This window comes from Pseudophryne corroboree, chromosome 6, assembly GCF_028390025.1.
Source record: "Pseudophryne corroboree isolate aPseCor3 chromosome 6, aPseCor3.hap2, whole genome shotgun sequence".
NCBI lineage: Eukaryota > Metazoa > Chordata > Amphibia > Anura > Myobatrachidae > Pseudophryne > Pseudophryne corroboree.
The window spans coordinates 110272173-110296960 of NC_086449.1; the positions used below are offsets into that span (position 1 = coordinate 110272173).

The window sequence follows — 24788 nt, forward strand, 5'->3', positions numbered from 1 at the left end:
TTATTAATTGGAGAAATTACACATGCAGATATAAAAATAAATCTAAATGTAATTTTCTTTTTCACCGCGAGCACTACTACTTCCACAATTCTTCCTGTACGATGGGCTTTCAACTTTTAAAGACCCCCCCCCCCCCATAATTAGCCAAATTCAATAACAGTTCTATTTTAGACACAGGCAGAGTGCCCCAAAGAGAGTCTTACCTTTCTCTTTTTTTTTTTTTTACCTCCCCATAAAAGCAAGAATAAACCATAGCAGATGTTTACTGTCAAAAATGTGTTTAGTAGCCAATGTTTTGTTTTTTTAATTTAAATTCCCTCGGTTGTCATGTGTCTGTGACACTGAGGTTAAGCCATCAATGTCCTGTACTTATTTTTGTGAGTGTCACATGTACAGCGTAATCTTGCACCAATATTAGAGCACCTCTGCCTATATAATAAGATTTTACTTACCGATAAATCTATTTCTCGGAGTCCGTAGTGGATGCTGGGGTTCCTGAAAGGACCATGGGGAATAGCGGCTCCGCAGGAGACAGGGCACAAAAAGTAAAGCTTTTCCGATCAGGTGGTGTGCACTGGCTCCTCCCCCTATGACCCTCCTCCAGACTCCAGTTAGGTACTGTGCCCGGACGAGCGTACACAATAAGGGAGGATTTTGAATCCCGGGTAAGACTCATACCAGCCACACCAATCACACCGTACAACTTGTGATCTAAACCCAGTTAACAGTATGATAACAGCGGAGCCTCTGAAAGATGGCTTCCTTCAACAATAACCCGAATTAGTTAACAATAACTATGTACAACTTATGCAGATAATCCGCACTTGGGATGGGCGCCCAGCATCCACTACGGACTCCGAGAAATAGATTTATCGGTAAGTAAAATCTTATTTTCTCTATCGTCCTAGTGGATGCTGGGGTTCCTGAAAGGACCATGGGGATTATACCAAAGCTCCCAAACGGGCGGGAGAGTGCGGATGACTCTGCAGCACCGAATGAGAGAACTCCAGGTCCTCCTTAGCCAGAGTATCAAATTTGTAAAATTTTACAAACGTGTTCTCCCCTGACCACGTAGCTGCTCGGCAAAGTTGTAATGCCGAGACCCCTCGGGCAGCCGCCCAAGATGAGCCCACCTTCCTTGTGGAGTGGGCCTTTACAGATTTAGGCTGTGGCAAGCCTGCCACAGAATGTGCAAGTTGGATTGTGCTACAGATCCAACGAGCAATCGTCTGTTTAGACGCAGGAGCACCCATCTTGTTGGGTGCATACAATATAAACAACGAGTCAGATTTTCTGACTCCAGCTGTCCTTGCAATATATATTTTTAATGCTCTGACAACGTCCAGTAACTTGGAGTCCTCCAAGTCACTTGTAGCCGCAGGCACTACAATAGGCTGGTTCAGATGAAATGCTGACACCACCTTAGGGAGAAAATGCGGACGAGTCCGCAGTTCTGCCCTGTCCGAATGGAAAATCAGATATGGGCTTTTGTAAGATAAAGCTGCCAATTCTGACACTCTCCTGGCAGAAGCCAGGGCTAGAAGCATGGTCACTTTCCATGTGAGATATTTCAAATCCACCTTTTTTAGTGGTTCAAACCAATGAGATTTTAGGAAGTCCAAAACCACATTTAGATCCCACGGTGCCACTGGAGGCACCACAGGAGGCTGTATATGCAGCACTCCCTTAACAAAGGTCTGGACTTCAGGGACTGAAGCCAATTCTTTTTGAAAGAAAATCGACAGGGCCGAAATTTGAACCTTAATAGATCCCAATTTGAGACCCATTGACAATCCTGATTGCAGGAAATGTAGGAATCGACCCAGTTGAAATTCCTCCGTCGGAGCATTCCGATCTTCGCACCACGCAACATATTTTCGCCAAATTCGGTGATAATGTTGCACGGTTACTTCCTTCCTTGCTTTAATCAAAGTAGGAATGACTTCTTCCGGCATGCCTCTTTCCTTTAGGATCCGGCGTTCAACCGCCATGCCGTCAAACGCAGCCGCGGTAAGTCTTGAAACAGACAGGGACCCTGCTGAAGCAAGTCCCTCCTTAGAGGTAGAGGCCACGGATCTTCCGTGATCATCTCTTGAAGTTCCGGGTACCAAGTCCTCCTTGGCCAATCCGGAACCACTAGTATCGTTCTTACGCCTCTTTGCCGTATAATTCTCAATACTTTTGGTATGAGAGGCAGAGGAGGAAACACATACACCGACTGGTACACCCACGGCGTTACCAGCGCGTCCACAGCTATTGCCTGCGGATCTCTTGACCTGGCGCAATACCTGTCCAGTTTTTTGTTGAGGCGAGACGCCATCATGTCCACCATTGGTCTTTCCCAACGGGTTACCAGCATGTGGAAGACTTCTGGATGAAGTCCCCACTCTCCCGGGTGAAGATCGTGTCTGCTGAGGAAGTCTGCTTCCCAGTTGTCCACTCCCGGGATGAACACTGCTGACAGTGCTATCACATGATTCTCTGCCCAGCGAAGAATCCTTGCAGCTTCTGCCATTGCCCTCCTGCTTCTTGTGCCGCCCTGTCTGTTCACATGGGCGACTGCCGTGATGTTGTCCGACTGGATCAATACCGGTTTTCCCTGAAGCAGAGGTTCTGCCTGGTTTAGAGCATTGTATATTGCTCTAAGTTCCAGAATGTTTATGTGAAGAGACGTTTCCAGGCTCGTCCATACTCCCTGGAAGTTTCTTCCTTGTGTGACTGCTCCCCAGCCTCTCAGGCTGGCGTCCGTGGTCACCAGGATCCAATCCTGTATGCCGAATCTGCGGCCCTCCAATAGATGAGCACTCTGCAACCACCACAGAAGAGACACCCTTGTCCTTGGAGACAGGGTTATCCGTAGGTGCATCTGAAGATGCGACCCTGACCATTTGTCCAACAGATCCCTTTGGAAAATTCTTGCGTGGAATCTGCCGAATGGAATCGCTTCGTAAGAAGCCACCATTTTTCCCAGGACTCTTGTGCATTGATGTACAGACACCTTTCCTGGTTTTAGGAGGTTCCTGACAAGCTCGGATAACTCCTTGGCTTTTTCCTCCGGGAGAAAAATCTTTTTCTGAACCGTGTCCAGAATCATCCCTAGGAACAGCAGACGAGTTGTCGGCATTAACTGGGATTTTGGAATATTCAGAATCCACCCGTGCTGTTTTAGCACTTCTTGAGACAGTGCTAATCCCATCTCTAGCTGTTCTCTGGACCTCGCCCTTATTAGGAGATCGTCCAAGTATGGGATAATTAATACGCCTTTTCTTCGAAGAAGAATCATCATCTCGGCCATTACCTTTGTAAAGATCCGAGGTGCCGTGGACAATCCGAACGGCAGCGTCTGAAACTGATAGTGACAGTTTTGTACAACGAACCTGAGGTACCCCTGGTGTGAGGGGTAAATTGGAACGTGGAGATACGCATCCTTGATGTCCAAGGATACCATAAAGTCCCCCTCTTCCAGGTTCGCTATCACTGCTCTGAGTGACTCCATTTTGAACTTGAACTTCTTTATGTACAGGTTCAAGGACTTCAGATTTAGAATAGGCCTTACCGAGCCATCCGGCTTCGGTACCACAAAAAGAGTGGAATAATACCCCTTCCCTTGTTGCAGAAGAGGTACCTTGACTATCACCTGCTGAGAGTACAGCTTGTGAATGGCTTCCAACACCGTCTCCCTTTCGGAGGGGGACGTTGGTAAAGCAGACCTCAGGAAACGGCGAGGTGGATCTGTCTCTAATTCCAACCTGTATCCCTGAGATATTATCTGCAGGATCCAGGGATCTACTTGCGAGTGAGCCCACTGCGCGCTGTAATTTTTGAGACGACCGCCCACCGTCCCCGAGTCCGCTTGAGAAGCCCCAGCGTCATGCTGAGGCTTTTGTAGAAGCCGGGGAGGGCTTCTGATCCTGGGAAGGAGCTGCGTGTTGCTGTCTCTTCCCTCGACCTTTGCCTCGTGGCAAATATGAATAGCCCTTTGCTCTCTTATTTTTAAAGGAACGAAAGGGCTGCGGTTGAAAAGTCGGTGCCTTTTTCTGTTGGGGAGTGACTTGAGGTAGAAAAGTGGATTTCCCGGCTGTAGCCGTGGCCACCAAATCTGATAGACCGACTCCAAATAACTCCTCCCCCTTATACGGCAAAACTTCCATATGCCGTTTTGAATCCGCATCGCCTGTCCACTGTCGCGTCCATAAAGCTCTTCTGGCCGAAATGGACATAGCACTTACCCGTGATGCCAGTGTGCATATATCCCTCTGTGCATCACGCATATAAAGAAATGCATCCTTTATTTGTTCTAACGACAGTAAAATATTGTCCCTGTCCAGGGTATCAATATTTTCAATCAGGGATTCTGACCAAACTACCCCCGCACTGCCCATCCAGGCAGTTGCTACAGCTGGTCGTAGTATAACACCTGCATGTGTGTATATACTTTCTGATGGATCTTTAAGTGCGGCCGTCTCAGGAGAGGGTAACGCCACTTGTTTAGATAAGCGTGTTAGCGCCTTGTCCACCCTAGGAGGTGTTTCCCAGCGCTCCCTAACCTCTGGCGGGAAAGGGTATAATGCCAATAATTTCTTTGAAATTATCAGCTTTTTATCAGGGGCAACCCACGCTTCATTACACACGTCATTTAGTTCTTCTGATTCAGGAAAAACTATAGGTAGTTTTTTCATACCCCACATAATACCCTGTTTAGTGGTACCTGTAGTATCAGCTAAATGTAACGCCTCCTTCATTGCCAAAATCATATAACGTGTGGCCCTACTGGAAAATACGGTTGATTCGTCACCGTCACCACTGGAGTCATCGCCTGTGTCTGGGTCTGTGTCGACCGACTGAGGCAAAGGGCGTTTCACAGCCCCTGACGGTGTTTGAGTCGCCTGGACAGGCACTAATTGATTGTCCGGCCGTCTCATGTCGTCAAACGACTGCTTTAGCGTGTTGACACTATCCCGTAGTTCCATAAATAAAGGCATCCATTCTGGTGTCGACCCCCTAGGAGGTGACATCCCCATATTTGGCAATTGCTCCGCCTCCACACCAATATCGTCCTCATACATGTCGACACACACGTACCGACACACAGCAGACACACAGGGAATGCTCCTAATGAAGACAGGACCCACTAGCCCTTTGGGGAGACAGAGGGAGAGTTTGCCAGCACACACCAAAAGCGCTATATATATATCAGGGATAGCCTTATAATAAGTGCTCCCCTATAGCTGCTTTGTTATATAAAAATATCGCCATAAATTTGCCCCCCCTCTCTGTTTTACCCTGTTTCTGTAGTGCAGTGCAGGGGAGAGACCTGGGAGCCGTCCTGACCAGCGGAGCTGTGAGAGGAAATGGTGCCGTGTGCTGAGGAGATAGGCCCCGCCCCTTTTCCGGCGGGCTCGTCTCCCGCTATTTTGAGAAATCAGGCAGGGGTTAAATATCTCCATATAGCCTCTAGGGCTATATGTGAGGTATTTTTAGCCTTTATAGGTACTCATTTTGCCTCCCAGGGCGCCCCCCTCCCAGCGCCCTGCACCCTCAGTGACTGCCGTGTGAAGTGTGCTGAGAGGAAAATGGCGCACAGCTGCAGTGCTGTGCGCTACCTTTAGAAGACTGCAGGAGTCTTCAGCCGCCGATTCTGGACCTCTTCTGTCTTCAGCATCTGCAAGGGGGCCGGCGGCGCGGCTCCGGTGACCATCCAGGCTGTACCTGTGATCGTCCCTCTGGAGCTTGATGTCCAGTAGCCAAGAAGCCAATCCATCCTGCACGCAGGTGAGTTGACTCCTTCTCCCCTCAGTCCCTCGCTGCAGTGATCCTGTTGCCAGCAGGAATCACTGTAACATAAAAAACCTAGCTAAACTTTCTCTAAGCAGCTCTTTAGGAGAGCCACCTAGATTGCACCCTTCTCGGCCGGGCACAAAAATCTAACTGGAGTCTGGAGGAGGGTCATAGGGGGAGGAGCCAGTGCACACCACCTGATCGGAAAAGCTTTACTTTTTGTGCCCTGTCTCCTGCGGAGCCGCTATTCCCCATGGTCCTTTCAGGAACCCCAGCATCCACTAGGACGATAGAGAAATCATATAACAATTGGGTAACATTTAGGCATGACAACTAAACTGAGAGACTAAACTTATCCGTCCCATCTCAACCAAAGTTCATAACACATACATTTCATCATGGTTAGACTGATCTAGAGTATTAGTATGTCCCCATCTACTGCCAAGAAAACTATACGAATACTAGGTTAATGGCATGTTTGTATTCTCCCACAATTAAGCATTTAATGCATCATTATTCTCATGCTCCAGGCTCTTTAGAGAGCAGAGTCCCACCAACCTAGCATTAAGTGTTTCCTCAATGGGCTATTATACTGGGTCATGCTGTGCCTTGTAACTCTACAGCTCTGTCCTGGTGAGGTTTGGTGTAACCTCGCTCAGGAGAGACCATCACATACAGAGCAGTCTCTCCTAAATGCAGCCTGGGAAATTACCATAGAGGAATCCCTGCTCCTCTCCTGCCAAGTACATAATGCACAAAGCACTGGGTAGCAATGGCAAAGAAAACCTTAGGGAAAGGCTCTCTAGTTTTTCCTTAAATGATCATTCTCTAAAACTTTACTGACAAATGTTAAGGACACGATTTATAACCAGCAGGCTTTAAAAGAAGAAAGAACCAAACATAAGCCCAAAATGTTCTTTAAACTTCAGAAATGTATATTAATGGCCTTTAGAGCTATCCCTCAATACATAAGTAATGAACAGACTGACTACTTTATATTTTAAAATACTTGAGTTCCAAAATAGTAACCTGTCTGGGTAAGCTCGAGTCAATGATTAGAGAAGGAACCACAGAAGTGGAAAAGTAGATAATGCAACTGGGTGAAAGACCAGCAACTCCACAGCTATTGAAAAAACAAAACAAAAACACAAACAGAAAAGTTATGAAGGGAAATAGAAATAAATTCTCACCTGCACTTCAATGTGTAAATATTCCCCACAAACTTGACTAAGGAGGTCTGAGGTGGTCTTGGAACCAGGGAAGGGACAGGACGTGCTCTTGGGGGTGGTCGCGGTTCCTCAGATTTGGGTAGTGTTTCAGAGACTGCATCATCTCGTGAAAGTGGAACCTCGGTTGGTTTAGACGGACGGCGCTCTGTTTCTGTTGATAAATAGTTTTACATTATTACCCATCTATTACATGTCAATCTCCTCCACACCCACCCTAATGTCACACTTACTCAGCCCCTGTGCTTCTGCCGGCTTTTCTGGTAGCGTCCCTTGTGCTCCGGCGGGACGATCTGTCTCCACTACTTTCCCAGGAGTAACAGCTGGACTCTCTCTCTCCGGTGCGCCAGGTTTTGGGGTGTGTGAAGCTCGCTTGAACTTTTTAGTGTATGGGCGACCTCCTTGGATATAACTGAGATAAGCCCCAGCCTTTTGAGGTCGCTGTTTCATCCACTCTCGTAGTGTTTCGATGGGGGAACCGTTGACACACCATTCTGTAACCCCAAACTGGCGAAGGTGAGCTCGGGCATGGCTGGCAAGCGCTTTCCGGTTTTCAAAGTAAAGCCCACAGAGCTCGCAGCAAGCCTCCACTGCTGAAGGAGAAGGAGGGGAGGAAGGGGTAATTGGAAGAGAACAGAATGGGTGTAGGATTAGGGGAAACAGAATAAGGGCAAGAGGAAGAGAGGAGTGAGAAACCCAGCATATTACAAACACTGTAAAATCCAACAACTGGCAGCAGGAGCAATCATAAGCATTACTTACAAGTAGTGACTGCTTTGTCGGGAGATGCCTTCACCTTTACTTTGAATGGAAGCTCAGTTTGGATATAAGCCTTTGGCTTGCCATCTGGAGAATAAGTCTTAGGCTTGCTTTCACCCTGCATGTAGGGTTTAGGTTTACCTTCCCCAGGTATAAAAGATTTTGGCCTCCCATCACCTTGCAAATATGTTTTAGGCTTGCCTTCCCCTTGCATAAATTGCTTGGGTCTGTTTTCACCCGTCAAGAAGCCCTTTGGTCTCCCGTCATGCATGAAAGTCTTTGGCCTCCCATCACCACTTTGCAGGAACTGTTTGGGCCTTCCATCACTCTGAATAAAGGTCTTCGGCCTACCCTCATCCTGACCATAGGCTTTTGGCCTATTCTCACCTGGCATGTAAGACTTAGACTGTGACTGGTTGCAAGGTTTTGACTCTATATTCATATAGCCCTTTGGCTCAGACTGGGTAAGTCTTGGTTCATGGGATGCTGGCCTTTTTGTTAGCATGGGGGAAAGAAAGTTGTTGTGCGGGCGCCCATGAGGCGACACTGAAAGATCTCGATTCATGCCTCCTGATCCAATACCTAGTGGCGACAGTCTGTGCGATGGACTGGTAGGCCGTTCTTCTCCTCGTGGTTCCTTTTTAATGTTAGCAACATGCGGCGGTGTAGGACGTCTCTTGCGTATAATTTCCCGCAAAGTGTCAATGGGTGAGCCATTCACATGCCATTCCGTAACACCCATTTGGCGCAAGTGTGAGCGGGCGTGACTAGACAGTCCCTTGCGGTTCTCGAAGAACTCATTGCAGAACTCACAGCGGATGTCGCGGGTGGGGTCTGCACGGGAAGCTGGGGAGTAGGAGAAAGTGTAGAATTAATAGAAAAAGAAAACTGCAATAAATATATGGAAAAAAGGCAAAAAAATGGTAAAAAAAAAAAAAAAAAGGAGCAGGAAGAGGGGGGAAAAGGAAAGAATAGAACACGGTAATCCGACACATTCCAGTAGTCACACAGCAGCTGGACGACGACATCAGTCTCTTACAATGCACAAGACACACACATGCACCCAGGAAGTGTCCCCCAAACAAAAGAGAAGGGACACAAGTCACTGGCTGATAGTTATAAAGGGCACAGCAGGGTTGTCTAATCCAGGGCGAGTATATGGCCAGGTTTGAGGACACTTGTATAAATGGGACATCCTCGTCCTGCTTTCAACCTCAAGCACAGAGAGGTACAAAGGCTCAATCTGAGATTAAAGATAATGCCTGCTTTATGAAGCAGGCTGGTGAATTTGGGAAACACTATACACAAATATGTTCTACATGCCATAGGATTAAACCTTCACCAAGCACTATCTTCCAGCCTCCAGTTAGCAGAGCGGTTTATAACACAGAGTTTACGAACTTAATACAAAGTTTTGATCCAAACACTGATTGTGAAAAGACTAAGTGCCTAAACCTTTTCTTGTGATTAGGAGACATGTTGCTTATTACATACAGTAGAAGTATACTGTCATCTCCACTATGCCCTATAAACATTAGGCTTTATTCGTACATGGTACAGTGAGCCGTAATGTGCCAAATAGCAGCCAATATCCTAATGGTCAGTACAATAAGACTAAGCAGGAAAGATCCAATTGGCTACTACATGTTATAGCACATTACTGTTCAGTGCAGCATGTTATTACAGTAAACACATGACACAGAAGGTACACAACGGTCTACTTGCAAACTCTTGCCTACATCCAAGACACTTAAAATGCCAGCACCCATTAATACAAAAGGTTATTGGCGAGCATGCAATGCCAATTTCAGACCACACAAGATTGCTACAACAAGAAGGGAAACAGCCTTAAAACCAGTTTGATTCCTCACAGAGAGCAAGGCAAGTGTGTTAATTTCCTTATTACAAGGATGGACAAATGTAAAATACTGTGACCTACACAAAAACCAAGCACACTATGGGCCGACATCAAACCAAACTTCTCATTAAACAAGTAATGAGCTAGCCCCTGAGGACACTACGAAGGGTTACTTGGCAGAGTGAAGGGTTGTTTGAATTAAAGAATGCAACAGACAAAATGGGAAGCAATGAAGATGAGCAAGTAACATGTAGAACTGGCGATCGGTGACCCACTTACATAAGTTTAAAGGTGAGAGATCGGAGGGCCACTCGCTGGCCTGGTAGGTAGGAAGCCGAGGAGGCTTGCGTTGTTGCACTGCCGGAGCCAACCCACTGTATGGGTGGGAGCCGGTGGGGGAGGAGGGAGGATGATGTGGGAGGAGCTTCTCCGAGTTGGGGTCTCTGATCCTGTTGCCTGTTCTGGGACAGGTCCCACTGGCCAAGATCTCCCGTAAGGTGTCGATGGGCGAGCCGTTGACATGCCACTCTGTAACACCCATCTGGCGCAGGTGGGAGCGGGCGTGGCTCGACAAGCCCTTTCTGTTCTCAAAGAACTCGCCGCAGAACTCGCAGCGGACTTCTTCCGAACTTGGGGCTGGAGGAGGAGGGGATGACAAATAAATTGCGGTCTTGAAAAATGAAAGGGGCTATCGGGGCAATAAAAGGTGCTCCACAAACTGATAGCCTTCGCTTAGGGCACATTGATATGTGATAACCAAGCGGCCATTTAACCTAAATACAACCTTAAACAATATTGAAAAACCATATTACATATGTACACTGCTTAGGCTGGTCACCAAAATAGATTTATCATCAAAAGAGGGTTCAAGGTGTATATGTCACAGACCTACAGCCTGGGCAGCCTCTCCGGTGGCTGAGCCTGGCCTATTTATTCGCTAGAAACTAGTAACACTGACACAAGAGACACTTACGCCTCAGCTGTGTCATCAGTTCCTAGCGAATGGATAGGCCGCACTCGGATCAATATTACTCCAGCCACAGACTGGAAGCTGCTCGTGCAAGGAGGCAAAACGAACACTAAAAGGTTCTCTGCAATAAAATGCATTGCAAGCATGGTGGTGTGTAGCTCAAAAGGTCACTTCACTTTTTTTTTTTTTTTTTTTTTAAGCCTGCACTTGTACATAATCACATAAATACACAATAGCTAGAACCAGACTACACTAAGCAAACAGGAAACAGCATGCAAGCAGAGACTGGAAGGTGAAGCCAAGATGCTTAAGCCAGGCCATGCAAAACAGAGCTTAGCAGGAGAGTCGCAGGCAGGGGGATTTAACTGCAATCTAACTGTACCTAATTGTAGCCAAGCCATTCCCTCAAAGTTCTCCTACACACCTGCTGAAAATCTCAGGTTAAAGGAAGGGAACAGAATAAAATGTTACTTTACTGGCCTTACAGCAGTTGCGCCACCTACATGCAGCCAAACAGTGCACTTATCACAGTACCTACATAATCTCTGTTCACACAACAGTCGCCTTCACTATATGTCAGCAACTGGAAAGTTACCATCCATAAGCAACATCAGAGTGTGTGAGATCACAATGGCAAACTGAAAACTGAGATTTACTTAAGGAATGTTTATGTTACTATGAAAATTCTTTGTCAAACAAAACCAACTCCTGCAAATCCACTTCTGATGCCAGCACTCAGGTGCATCTAACAGCAATTCAAACAACTTAGGATAACGGCTTAGAAAGGGTCAGAGGAGGCGAGAACCTGGCATCTGTTGAGTATGCCAACGGAAGATGCATGTGCTGCCAGAACTCTCCCAGACCTGGTAGCAGGCATTATTAGTTGCAGAAAAAGCAGTTTAGTATCAGCAGAACTGGGCACTGATGGGTCAGATAGTCTCGTCAAAACACCCCTTTATGTGAAATACATTAGAAAATCCATCATGCACCAACCCAATCAATGAGAGCAAGTAAAGGTTAAGAAGCATGTTGGGGCTCCTGCCTTATTTTTGTTATTATGTACAGCTGCAATCTGAGCCTGTGCAGAGCACCTACAGAACGTGGGACGTGGTAAAACCATCAGTTTCGTGGAACAGAAACCATTGCATGCTGCCAGTAACACATTTGCATTCTATTCTCTCATGCACCTTCTGGCAGCTAGGGTGACAGTCACCACAGCAACTCTTCTGCAGTAGCAGGGACACCAGAACGTACCTGGAGGAGGCGGATTCATAGTGGTGGTGACCTTATACAACACCTAGTACAGGCTAATGGGTTCATTTTGTATAGTTAACCTCAAGTTTGTCTCCATTCAACTCGACTTGCGGAGGGCAACTTAAGATCACCCGTCAGCTACATACCGCAGAGGAAGCCATTTAGTAGGCTGAAACAATATTCAGCCTAAAGCTGGGCATACTCTATACAATCGACCATTTGTTCCAAAACCGCAGAAAATGGACAAAAGCTGTGGAACATATAAATTGGTTAAATCAGTGATTAAACCAATTTGTCTGAACGATAGGTTTTGTTAACCAGGGTTTAGAAGCAAATGGTTGATTGTCATTTGCTTTCATCTATTACCAGATTATAGGGATACACAGATATCATGTAGAACTCCATTATGACATCCTGCAAAGAATGTTCAAAACTGCAGAGCAAATGAACTTTGTGGAAAATCACCAGTGTTTAGCAAATACCTGATGTGCCAGTCTACATTCGCAGAACTTTGATTAGTAAGTGGCACTACATGGCATGCCTAAAACATGTTAATCATCAGACCTAAAAATCTGCATTTGCTATTTTAAGAACTTGTGAAAATCAGCAAGTATAATGATGAACACACAAGCAAGGTACTTAGCATAAATCAAGCTGAAACCTCCTAAACGGTAGCGACACGTCTGCTCTCTACAATCTGCATGCGTAAACTATAATGTATAATACTTACACAGATTGAGTGGAGTGGAGGAATTCTTTTGGGACCAGTAAGAGTCCATGTTGGATTTACAGGCTTGAGGAGAGGCCTTCAGCTTCTTCACCGGTGGTGTCCTAGAAGGTAGTGGTCTGGGGTGTGTGAGACCGGCTAGTGAGGCCTTGGGCTGGGTGCTAGGTTCCATCTTGCCATGAGCACGTCCAGCCTCAGTCTTTATGTGGGGACTGCCAGCATCAACTATCTTTGTGTGGGAACCAACCTCGGGTGACAGAAGATGTGAGGCACCAGCTTCAACAATTTTGATTTGTGTACCGTTTCCTTTCCCAGTAGGAGATTTGAAGTGTGTGGAGGTCTCTATTGGTCCCATGCGGTCAGATAACTTTAGGCCACTTTCTGCTTGCATGGAGTGAGGGCTGCTGTCAGATATGTTAGCAGAGGTATCATTGCTCCCCTTGTTTGTGCTCTCTACCTTCTTAGTAAATATACCACTTTCTTTGACCTTTGTGCTGTTGCTTGATTGACCACGATCTGTGCCAGTGTTTGTCGAGGTGCTGTCCCCAGAAGCTTTGGCATGACATTCAGTGTCTGCTGGAGTGTGTCCAGACAACCTCTTTTTGAACTCTTCGCTTTTGATGAGGGAGTTGAGCGCAGCAATTGGGGAACCTTTTGCATCTGGATCCATTACACCTAGATGTCGCAAGTGTGCCCGGGCATGGCTGGACAAGCCCTTTCGAGTCTCGAACCAAGCACCACAAAACTGGCAGTCATTTTCTCTGCTAGGCTCTCCTTCCATAGCTGTTAAGGGAGGGAGGGAGGGATGGACAAAAAAAACAAAACAAAAAACAAAAACACCAAAAGGAAAGGTAATGAGGCAATGACATGCAATGGAAGAAAACATGATAAACATATAAATATACAAATAGTAAGGATGAGAAAATTATAAGGTGGTAATGGATGAAGGGAATAAACAGGGAAAGAGACAGGTTGTAAAGAAGTGACAGAGGATGGTAAATATGATGGGAGTGTAAGGAAACAAGGAAAAAAGAAAGCAGAGTAAGAAAGGCACGAGACAGGCTGAATATTACAAGAGATGCCTGTCTCTAACTTCCCATCACCCATGAAGAGACCTTGCCATCCCAACACCACTCACTCAGATTCAGAGGCCCGTCCTCGTCCCCCCATTGGCCTTTGGGGGATGCTGGCGGGGGGTTTACCACCTTCTTGGCCCCCAATATACTCTCGTCTTTCGGCAGCTTGCCCTGCTTGGCCAGCTCGTTCAGAAGGTCAATAGGGGCCCCACTGCTCTCCGATTCTGGCACCCCGAGGTGGCGCAGGTGAGAGCGTGCATGGCTGGATAGGCCCTTCCGGGTCTCGAAGCATGCTCCACACAGCTCACACGTGATGGGACCTGGGCCTGGCAGGGGTACCAATCATATACACTGAATTACTTGGCGGGCACTGATACAGTTACTAAACGGGCCCAAGAAGACTGAGCTATTGGGAATAGAGTAGGATATTGCTGAAAATACAAGTAGCTCTTACAATAAACAAGTGTACAGATAAGATGTACAAGTTACCTTGATGTATTGTGCACTCTGCACAACATCAACGACCAATATAAACAAGACAACATCCTTAATTACATAGATGCTGCACTGTTATGGAGCTTTCACCATTATCTCTGGCTGCTCCTAATCAACAGCTAATACTTTTTTCCTATTTGGTATACAGTAAGTAACATATTAACCCTAGATTAGGTCTAAACTGGTTAAAGAAACAAAGAAAGACCTAAAACTATAAGGCAGATTCAAATAGCTGTGAGGTTACGACTTGCTAACACTCAGCAAAATATAAGGGTAGAAAAACAGATTATTTTTGCTCCCCATAGAGGTGCAAGACCAGTTGTAATAACCAGAAACGTGCGCAGCTAACGGAATCTTTCCCCATATATAAATGTGTACAAAGCGTGCCCATGAGAATAAGAATTATATACACACAGATCACTACCCTTGTGCTCAGGCCAACTGGCAGATACTTGATACGGCCTTGTGATATCTAAAGCATCCTTCTAGGCAGAGCAGGTGAACCACAAGTAAAACGCAAGCTACAAATCAGCTGACCCATGCGTGTTGTGCAACCCACAAACAATGTGAGAAAATGGTCATGGTCTTGCGTCTGACAGTGCAGCATTGACAGAATGGGCCATCCAGTCTGTTACCGCAGGTAAAATGCTTTAAGCTATACAAATCACAGACCGGCGAGCAGCCCCAAGGCAGCAGCTGATGCTTATTTCTGCTTGCACCCTCTGGGGAAGGTGAGCATAAGCGAGCATTCACTGTGGCCTTGGTCCTACTCGCAGGTTGGTAGTGTGTCTGTAATAGAATCTCTCTGGGCACTTTACCCACAGGAAACATTGGCACAAAAGAACCCGTGGCTAATTGAATCTGCCCCACTGCTGTGTTCTACATACAGTGAATCCGATAGCTTATAACTTACAAATTACCTTGATGAAACATCAAAATGTAAAATCATTTGACGTTTTACCATAGTAATCCTATAACATTCTTTGCAAACTATAACACTGTTTCATACCTAAACGTACAAAAGTGCAGAAGTAGAAATAATTTAGGGGCAGATGTATTAAGCCTGGATAAGTGATAAAGCAGTGACAAGTAGAAGGTGATAACGCACCAGTCAATTTACATATTGGAGCTGATTGGATGGTGTGCTATCACTTTGCACTTCTCCAGGCTTAATACATCTACCCTTTAGAACCCAAAAGGTAAGTTAAGTTATCTCAAATCTCCATCTTACTATGGCAGAGACATTATAAGAACTGTAAGGGCTGTAACACACACGCCGGCTCACGCCGCCTGGCAAAATCCTGGACGGCTTTTTCACGCTGACGTGCAGCAGACACATGCAGTGCAATGTGTCCTTTCACACGGCACGGCTGCCAGGTTGCAGCCGGAAATATCCAGTGGAAGGTCCGGCTGCCAGGCCAGGGCTATGCCGTCTTTGCAGGCAGTGAACCGAGTGTGTGAATGAGAGCTTTCACACACAACGTTTTTTTTCAAGCCGTGTCTGCAGCTGCGCATGCGCACAGCATTACATACGGCTCAAAGCCATTATGTGTGAAAGACTCTGCCGGATGGCAAAAAGCTGGACAAAGTTTGTCCGGCTTTTTGCCATCCGGGAAAAAACGGCAGAGTCTCGCACACAGGACGGCTTTGAGCCGTGTGTGATGCTGTGCGCATGCGCAGCATCAGATACGGCTTCCGAAAAAAACGTTGTGTGTGAAAGCTCCCCTTCACACACACGGTTCACTGGCTGCAAAGACGGCCCGGCCGCCGGACCTTCCAGTGGTGAGACCCAGCTGCAACCCGGCAGCCGAGCCGGGCCGGGGCCGTGCAGTGTGAAGGGACCCTACCCCTCACACTGTTAACTACAATGCCGGCACGGGAAAAAGCCGTCCGGCTTTTTCCCGGCCGGCAAAAGCCGGTTAGTGTGTTTTAGCCCTTACAGCCCTGACAAATGTCTGGAACTTCCTGACGTCACCCGGCCCCACAGTCCTGCATGCTAATATGGACGCTATTGTCCATATTGGCCTGCAGGTATAAACGAGCCGGCACCAACGGTGAACGACCACGGGGGCCGCGCATCGTTCTTCATTTGTGCCTACACAGTGAAAGATATGAACAATCTATCGGTCATACACATCGGCCAGTGTGTAGGGCCCTTAAGACTGGTGATTTCCTGTTGGGGAAAGAGCATACTTTATTCAAGTGCTTGTCTGTGTCCCTGTGATGGCTGAGGGAGCAATAGAGAGCAATGTAGTTCAACTTATTTAACACTTTGCAACCTGTAACACTAAACTATGCCTGCTTCCCTCCCAGCAGAACATCAGCCCATCTATAATCTTCGACCTAAAACCCTAACACTTGGGATAAGCATTATACTACAGGCATACAAACCTGGAAAAAAGTACACAGGCTATACAGTATATTGATATGCCATCAATGTAGATCACAGGTTCTCAAACTAAGCCCTCAGGTCTCCTCACAGAATCGCAAGTGAAATAATCAGCTCCACCTGTGGATCCTTTTAAATTATATCAGTGAGTAATAAACACACCTGTGCACCTGCTACATGATCTGAAAAACGAGAACCAAGTTTGAGAGCCACTGATGTAGATAATAGGGCAGTTGCATTGGAAAGGTTTACTACATTTGTATTTTCAAACTTGTCAATGCTTTAAACTAGAAGTCAATGGCATTGGTGGATAAGCAGCTGCTAAACAGCATTGTACTTGGAAATGGACACTGAAAAGGGGAGGAAGGTTAACCATTTTGTTTTTTGTATTAAATCTTGACTTACTCTAATACACAAGGCACAGATCACCTACCTTTAGAGTCTTCCCCTTTGCTAGCATTCTGATCAGACGCCATTTTCTCTAAGCGGTTCTGTTCGGGTTTTGAGATTTGCGGTCGCCCCAGATCTAATGGTGTGTCATCATCCTCATCTGACCCTAAAGCTGCGAGACAAGATAGAATTATCAGCAACATCGATTGTTTCCAATAAGGGATAAAGGGGCTGTTGGCAAAAATCAATACTGATAGGGTAAGGGTAGTTAGCGATTGGCTTCCCACAATTCTTGTCGCACATGATAATGAAAAAATGTGAATGAAGAGCCATTTAGTGTAACCCTCGTGGCTGAGAAAGTATTAACTCCATTGACCCAGAGCATGCAGCTTTCCAGCTAATGCAAAGGAGAGGCAGATGAGCAGTGACAAGGGGCACCTCATATATAAAGTGGATGTGAATATGCAAGCGGCGCCAAAACCCGCACCCCTAACAACCCCCATACCGTCATTTAGCGTTTGTACTAATCCTATACAGTCAGGAGTTATCACATTTCTATACCTACATGCCTGCTGTATGCAGAGACAGAGTTACAAAACAACTACATTCACACGGGACACAATATACGGAGCTAAAGTTCTTTAAAAACAAAATGCACAAGTGAAGGGCGTGCAACACGCTGCAGCGGCTATGCCCGGGCCCCTCCGCCAACCAGTTGCTCACAAACTTTAGCATTCAGGCCTTTAAATAAATCTACCGAGCGCTGGGGTCACAGACGCATTAACATTAAGCTGCAAACATGTCACCCCTGCCTGCAGCTACAGAGTAACACATGTGATGTCAGTAGCAGACATCCACATGAGCAGAGTCCCCACACCTACATCACATGCAGCCAGTGCCCATGTGTCACACACACATAGCTGGGGCAGGGCTACTGTATAACCCCGTCACTCAGTGACACACATGAATCACACGTGTAACATGTAAGCACACATGTATAACACATGTACAAGCCCCGTGTGTACAGAGCAGCAGCATGGAGCGGTCACATATAACATATCACAGGCGTGTGGCGACGGCTGAGAGCAGCAGCAGCAGGATGGGGCACAGCAGCGCACTCCGCCTCCACTCACTCTGGGCTCTCACCCGCTGCAGCCCCGGCCTCCGCCTCCTCCTCTGCCCGTCTCGCAGGCCCAGCAGCTTCCTCCCGCGGCCACGGGCGCCCTCTCCTTCCCGCCGCCCTCTCTTCTTCCTCCTCTAGGCCCCTCCTTTCCGGTGTGCCAAACTCCCCAGCCCCGATGGCTCCCAGAAGCGCCGCGCTCCTTCCTGGCTGCCACGGCCCGGCCTCCTTTGTCCGCTCGCTGGGCGCCGCCATCATGGTGGGGGGGAAAAAATAGAGAGGGGGGGAGGAGACGAGCGCGCACACGCTGGGGAGTGGAGCACAGGCCAGACCGCCTCAATGGAGTGACGAGCGTCGGCGGCGCCGAGAATGAGGGAGCAGCCAATCAGACACTAGCGGGGAGCGCGCGGGTGATGGAATGTGATGCAGCAGCAGCAGCGGGGGGACTGAGTGACAGAGAGAGAGGGAAGCAGCAGTAGCACAGGCGGGAACAGTAGTATATACACACAGTCACAGTGCAGCAGCAGGCTGAGGCTACAATACACATATACATCTATGTCACACTACTTGCCTGCCTGCTGGCCGTGCTCCTGGGGAGGCTGGTGCCCTGGAGGAGTCCATACACAATAATATTACCCCCACGTCTCTGCTGGACCACTGGTAGCATTGAGTCACACTCAGTGCTATGGGAGTAACCTGGCTCCCCCATGCCCTTCTTGAGTGTACCTGCCAGTTCCTATGCCAGTAAATGACAGGGTGCAGTGGTGTGCATATCACCATGCCAATCCACAGTGCCGTGCCTGCCAGCCTTGTTTTGGTGCAGGCTTTGATTTGCCCTTTATATACAAGGAAATTGCTGGTTGATAGAACTTGTTCAGAATTACTTTATGCCGCTTTCAGACATGTGACCCGGGACTTTGCCTGGTCTAGCAAACTGACAAATTCCTGGGGCTCAGATATGTGACCCTGGTCGCGAACAGGATCGAGTACTTAAAAGGCCCGTACACACTGGCCGATATATCGTCCGTTCTCTTGAACGGCCAATACATCGCGGGTCCGTCGGCCAGTGTGTACGGCCGGGCCGATACGTCTGTGAACTCCGTCGTTCACAGATGTATCACGTCGGCCCCGCAGCACAGCCGACGGCCAATATATCTACCGATATATTGGCGCGTCGCTGTGTATGTACGGGTGGGCGGCCGACCGCCCGTACACATGCTGCGGCGGCGATTGACAGCTGAACTGGGCAAGTGTGTGTACACGCCCGCCCAGTTCATGACGTCAGTCCCCGACGGATCGGGCAGTGTGTATGCTCAAAACACTGCTCGATCTGTCTGCAGATATATCTTTCAGTGTGCACTCGCCTTAAGACTTAAGGTGCATACACGCTGTTTGCTATTTTAGTCAATATCGCAAATTTTCCCCTACTGAGCGATTTTGACTAAAATATCACACTGTGTATGCCACAAACAGGCAATTCACGTTTCCGGGTGTCGTTAATGACCCTCTCTGTCGGCCGTACATGCAGGTCAGCTTTGGCTATGTCGCCCAAAACTGCTGCGGTAGGACATCACTGAGCGATAACGTTTGTGCACAATGTCGAGCACCCTGGGAGGGAAGTGAACACACTGCGAAATTGCTCATGAAGCGTATCGCACAGTGTGTACCCACCGTTAGTATGGGGTTGTATCCTTTCACACATGCAGAAATCCCGGGTTGATGCGCGTTCACGTGTAAAAACCCGGGACATAGTTGCATGTGTGAAAGGGGTATGCGTGATGGAACAATAGCTAGAATCTGAATATTTGTTTTGTTATTAGGACTTTAGAACTATCAAGGCACAGGCGGACTTTGCTTAGATGGATGTTTTTATCCAAATTGACATAAAACTGGGACATGTGGGGACAAACAAAATGGACATTGGAACGGAAGGGAAATGCCGTCCACTAAAGACCACAAGCCAGGCATCTGATCTAAACATGGACGGCCTGATAAAGAGCTGGGTGAGAGTCCATTTTGCAGATGTATCTTGTCACATTGGGGGTAATTCCAAGTTGATCGCAGCAGGAAATTTTTTAGCAGTTGGGCAAAACCATGTGCACTGCAGGTGTGGCAGATATAACATTTGCAGAGAGAGTTAGATTTGGGTGGATTATTTTGTTTCTGTGCAGGGTAAATACTGGCTGCTTTATTGTTACACTGCAAATTAGATTGAACACACCACACCCAAATCTATCTCTCTCTGCACATGTTTTATCTGCCTCCCCTGCAGTGCACATGGTTTTGCCCAGTTGCTAACAGAATTCCTGCTGCGATCAACTTGGAATTACCCCCATTATGTGCTGCGCATGCATCCAAATGTACGCAAACGTGAGACTATGGGGGCAATGTCACTTATGGCTGTAAGTCGCATCTCCACTTGCAGCTGCAAGTTTGTAAGCGGGTGTTCACTCAAGTGCTCAGAGGGTATGTAGAAGGAATTATGGGCAGTGACGAGATCCGTCTAAATCACACAAAGCTCTTGCGCCAAGTATACCGCGTTTCCCCCGAAAAGAAGACCGGGTTTAATATTAATTTTTGCTCCAAAAAAAAAAAAAAAAAAAAGGATCAGGGCTTTTCAGGGATTTTTTTTTTTTGTGCTCGACGGAATAGCTTTCTTTTTGCACTCATCTTGTCACACAAGCGCATTAAGTACGTCCGTTACAACAGTAGTTATCAAGTGCGCACGTTATTCGTGCATTGTGTCTGTACAAATACTTAATTATAATTTATAGTATCATTTATTTCAATTATAATTTATATTATCATTTATTTAAAGTATTAATGTCAATAATATGATTTATTTAGATTTCATTATATATTATTTTATAATTCAGTATGTCATTCGTGTGTTGCAACGGACGTTCTAAATGCGTCCGTCTGGCTGACTTTCTTAACTGGCGCTTATTTTGGGGGTAAGGCTTATATTAAGAGCATCCTGAAAAAAATCATGCTAGGGCTTATTTTATGGCTAGGTCTTATTTTCGGGGAAACACGGTAGTACCGGTGCAAATGTGAGCAGATAGGGGAGATTCCGCTAACTCTAAATACAGGAGAAAAACCACAATTATTTAAAAATACGCAATGTGGTCAACTTGTGGGCAAACCTGAATGACAGGATCCAGCCAAGGAAACACGACACCCTTTGACCTTGGTTCTTTAAGGAACATTGTTAAGTATTAGATTGCACCTGAACACCAACCTCTTGGCCCGCTGTGTTTAAAGAATCATTGCCAAGTCCAGCCAAGTTTTACCACAGACAGCCCCCAAAGACTGTCAGAACTGCTGGGTTTCCATATTCAGAAATTTGCAGCTCCTGAGAATCTCAACCCCATGGGCATGGAATACTCCTGGTGTGACAACAGGATAACTGTAAACCCAGTTGCCCTGTATTGGAGACAGGGTGTACCATCGATAGACTTTTACACTAAGATAGAGAAAGTGGACAGTGCTAAAGTAGCAACCAGCTTCATGTTACAGGTTGTGTTTGAAAAATGACAGGAGCTGTCTGGTTGGCACTTTATCTCTCTCCAAGGCTTAGTAAATAGACTCCTTAACTACAGAGAAGTGACTGTTAGCAGAGCTGTCCGGGATGAATTTCCCTGAAAGTGTGGCATTCTCCGTTAATTCATAAAAAAGAAAAATAAACTACCGTATATACTCGAGTATAAGCCGACTTTTTCAGCACGTTTTTTTGTGCTGAAAAAGCCCCCTCGGCTTATACCCGAGTCAGTGGAAGGAGGGACACGGAGGGCACAGCGCGCGGCTCTCCTGTGTCCCTCCTGCGTCGGCGTGTGTGTGTTAAATGAACTGCCCGTTCGTGAGCTCTGATTGGCTCACGAACCGGCACTTCATTTAATACACACACGCCGCCGGAGACGCAGGAGGGACACAGGAGAGCCGCGCACTGTGCCCTCCGTGTCCCTCCTTCAGAAGACAACGCGGGAGCGATGGAGGGTAAGTACCCTTCCTGGCACTGTGGGGCATATCTGGCAGCGTGAGGGCACATCTGGCACAGTGGGGCATATCTGGCAGCATGAGGGCACATCTGGCACAGTGGGGCATATCTGGCAGCATGAGGGCACATCTGGCACAGTGGGGCACATCTGGCAGCATGAGGGCACATCTGGCAGCATGAGGGCACATCTGGCAGCATGAGGGCACATCTGGCAGCATGAGGGCACATCTGGCAGCATGAGGGCACATCTGGCAGCATGAGGGCACATCTGGCACTGGGGCATATCTGGCAGCATGAGGGCACATCTGGCACAGTGGGGCATATCTGGCAGCATGAGGGCACATCTGGCAGCATGAGGGCACATCTGGCAGCATGAGGGCACGTCTGGCAGCATGAGGGCACGTCTGGCACAGTGGGGCATGTCTGGCACAGTGGGGCATGTCTGGCACAGTGGGGCATGTCTGGCACAGTGGGGCATGTCTGGCACAGTGGGGCATATCTGGCAGCATGAGGGCATATCTGGCACTGTGGGGCATATCTGGCAGCATGAGGGCATATCTGGCACTGTGGGGCATATCTGGCAGTATGAGGGCATATCTGGCACTGAGGGCTGTGTACGGCTAGAGCTGCATTTCCCACCCTAGGCTTATACTCGAGTCAATGAGTTTTCCCCGGTTTTTGTGGTAAAATTAGGTGCCTCGGCTTATATTCGGGTCGACTTATACTCGAGTATATACGGTAACTAGACTTTTATTTAAGGTTTTTACTTCTATTAAAAAATGTGAACAGAGACAAGACTTTTGAAACAGAAATAAAATGAATTTCGTGTCTATGGCAATTTACATCTCCATACGCCAGTGTTAGAACAGGAGGACGGCCATGTGATGATGTCACGTGAAGCATAACTACTTGTGACATCATCACTGCTATTGAAAGTTGCTTACAACAAGGGTAGAAGGAAGAGAGATGCTGAAAGGGCTGGAGTGGAAAATAAGGCTGTTAGAGCAGGGGAGGGAAGGGATAAAGCCAGGATACACACTTGGGATTGATTGCAGGCTGGTGATGATGCAATGTGATGTCATCAGTGATGGCATAAACAGGCACAAAAGGCTTCTTACCGTCTGTGTCAGTGTCCTGGTGCCAAGTTGGAAAAGGGGGCAGTGGACGACCGGGTGAGCGGGCTAGCAGACGAGCAAGGACATGGATGGGAGACACTGTGAGCTCCCAGTTGGTGATACCAAAGTCTCGCAGGTGGGCACGGGCGTGACTGGAGAGGCCAGCACGAGTGTCGAAACCAGCACCACAGAACTCACACCGCATCAGGCTGAAGGTACTGGGGTCAAAGTTCGCCACTGCAGAGGGGGAGACGAGATCACCTGGTGTCCTGTGCTAGTTAATGTTGCTCACCCGGCCTCCTCTGGTACTAAACCTTATCTCGCCTTCCTCCTGTGCTATTCAGTGTTTCTCACCCGGCCTCCAGTACAAATCCTGGGTCACCTTCCTCCTGCTCTGCTAAACCCATCTACCTCCAGTTAATGTGCACTGTGCTACTCAGCAATGGTATAGTCACCAATGCCCTACAAACAATACAGCCTGGGCTCCACTAACATTGTATGCAAGGCTGTTGTCTCCTCAGACCAGACCTACTACTGCCTCACTGAGGCCGGGTGGTTCATCTGTCCCACTGCTACCATTTGTGTCCAGTTGACCTAACTAATCAGGTTCCCCCCTCACCTCCAGAATCCACCACTGCCCTATACTCTATAGCAGGTCTAACCAACCTGTAGTTCTCCAGTTGTTGTGATACTACAAGTCCTAGCATGCCCTGCCACAGTTTTGTGGCTAAGTGTTCCAAGGAAAGGCATGCTGTTATGTGCAGTTTTACAACCGCTGGAGAGTCACAGGTTGCCCATGCCTGCTCTACAACTCCTTCTGCTATAGTCTACTTCTCCTCTACGCTAATCAGCTTGACCTTAATGCCAGCTTCTGGGAATATTAAGTAGACCACTGAAGCCATGTCTGGTGGCCACCAAACTCTGACCATATACCCCAGCCGCTTATTACTATACAACCTAGCTATCCTGGCCCCCTATGCTACACATCTGCTCACTATACAGTAGTGTTACCCAACCACGGTTCTCAAGGCACACTAACAGTCCTGGTTTTAGTGATATCCAGGCTTTAACACAGGTGACTTAATTAGTACCTCAGTTATTTTGATTTAACCATCTGTGCTGAAGCCTGGATATCACTAAAACCTGCACTGTTGGTGTGCCTTGAGGACCGCGGTTGGGAATGCCTGGTATACAGCCTAAATCAGTGTTTCCCAAACTCGGCACCCAAGGCACACTAATACCCCTTACAGACCGCCAGCTTGTAACCCGGGTTATTGCACATGAGCGCGAATGACCCGGGTTGCTGTGTGATCTAAAAGGGCCCAAGGGAAATATCCCGGGCCGAGCGCCCCGGTATTTCAACCCTGGTAGTGACACGGTTTCAACCCTGGTCATCGTGCGGTGTGAACGAGTTGCCGGCTCGATGCAACCCATTTCCCGTTTATACTGTATGGACGGGCGGCGCTTGGAGATCATCTGATTTCCAAGCGCCGCCATCAGTGTGCGTCACCGGTGATGTCACCAACCCGGCAATATGCCAGTGTGAAAGGGGCCTGAGATGGGTTGCACCCCGGAAGCACCGTGTACGGCTCCCGGGTGCGAGCCGCCATTTGCGGTCTGGAAGGGGTATAACA

At 47.6% G+C, this 24788-nt stretch overlaps 1 protein-coding gene across 6 annotated transcripts in view; it reads right to left on the reverse strand.

Moving 5' to 3' along the window:
• Positions 1 to 24788, reverse strand: part of WIZ (WIZ zinc finger) — a 122872-nt gene that overhangs the window by 9904 nt on the left and 88180 nt on the right. For 2 of the 6 annotated variants that reach the window (XM_063931656.1, XM_063931661.1), the window contains 8 exons: positions 23158 to 23391; positions 16966 to 17094; positions 13711 to 13974; positions 12576 to 13355; positions 9901 to 10257; positions 7767 to 8609; positions 7238 to 7597; positions 6969 to 7158 (listed from right to left, as the gene is read on the reverse strand). In XM_063931656.1, the coding sequence (XP_063787726.1) occupies positions 6969 to 7158; positions 7238 to 7597; positions 7767 to 8609; positions 9901 to 10257; positions 12576 to 13355; positions 13711 to 13974; positions 16966 to 17094; positions 23158 to 23391 (3157 nt within the window). The remainder of the gene's footprint in view (positions 1 to 6968; positions 7159 to 7237; positions 7598 to 7766; positions 8610 to 9900; positions 10258 to 12575; positions 13356 to 13710; positions 13975 to 16965; positions 17095 to 23157; positions 23392 to 24788) is intronic. The other 4 variants (XM_063931657.1, XM_063931659.1, XM_063931660.1 and 1 more) reach the window with 4 other exon arrangements.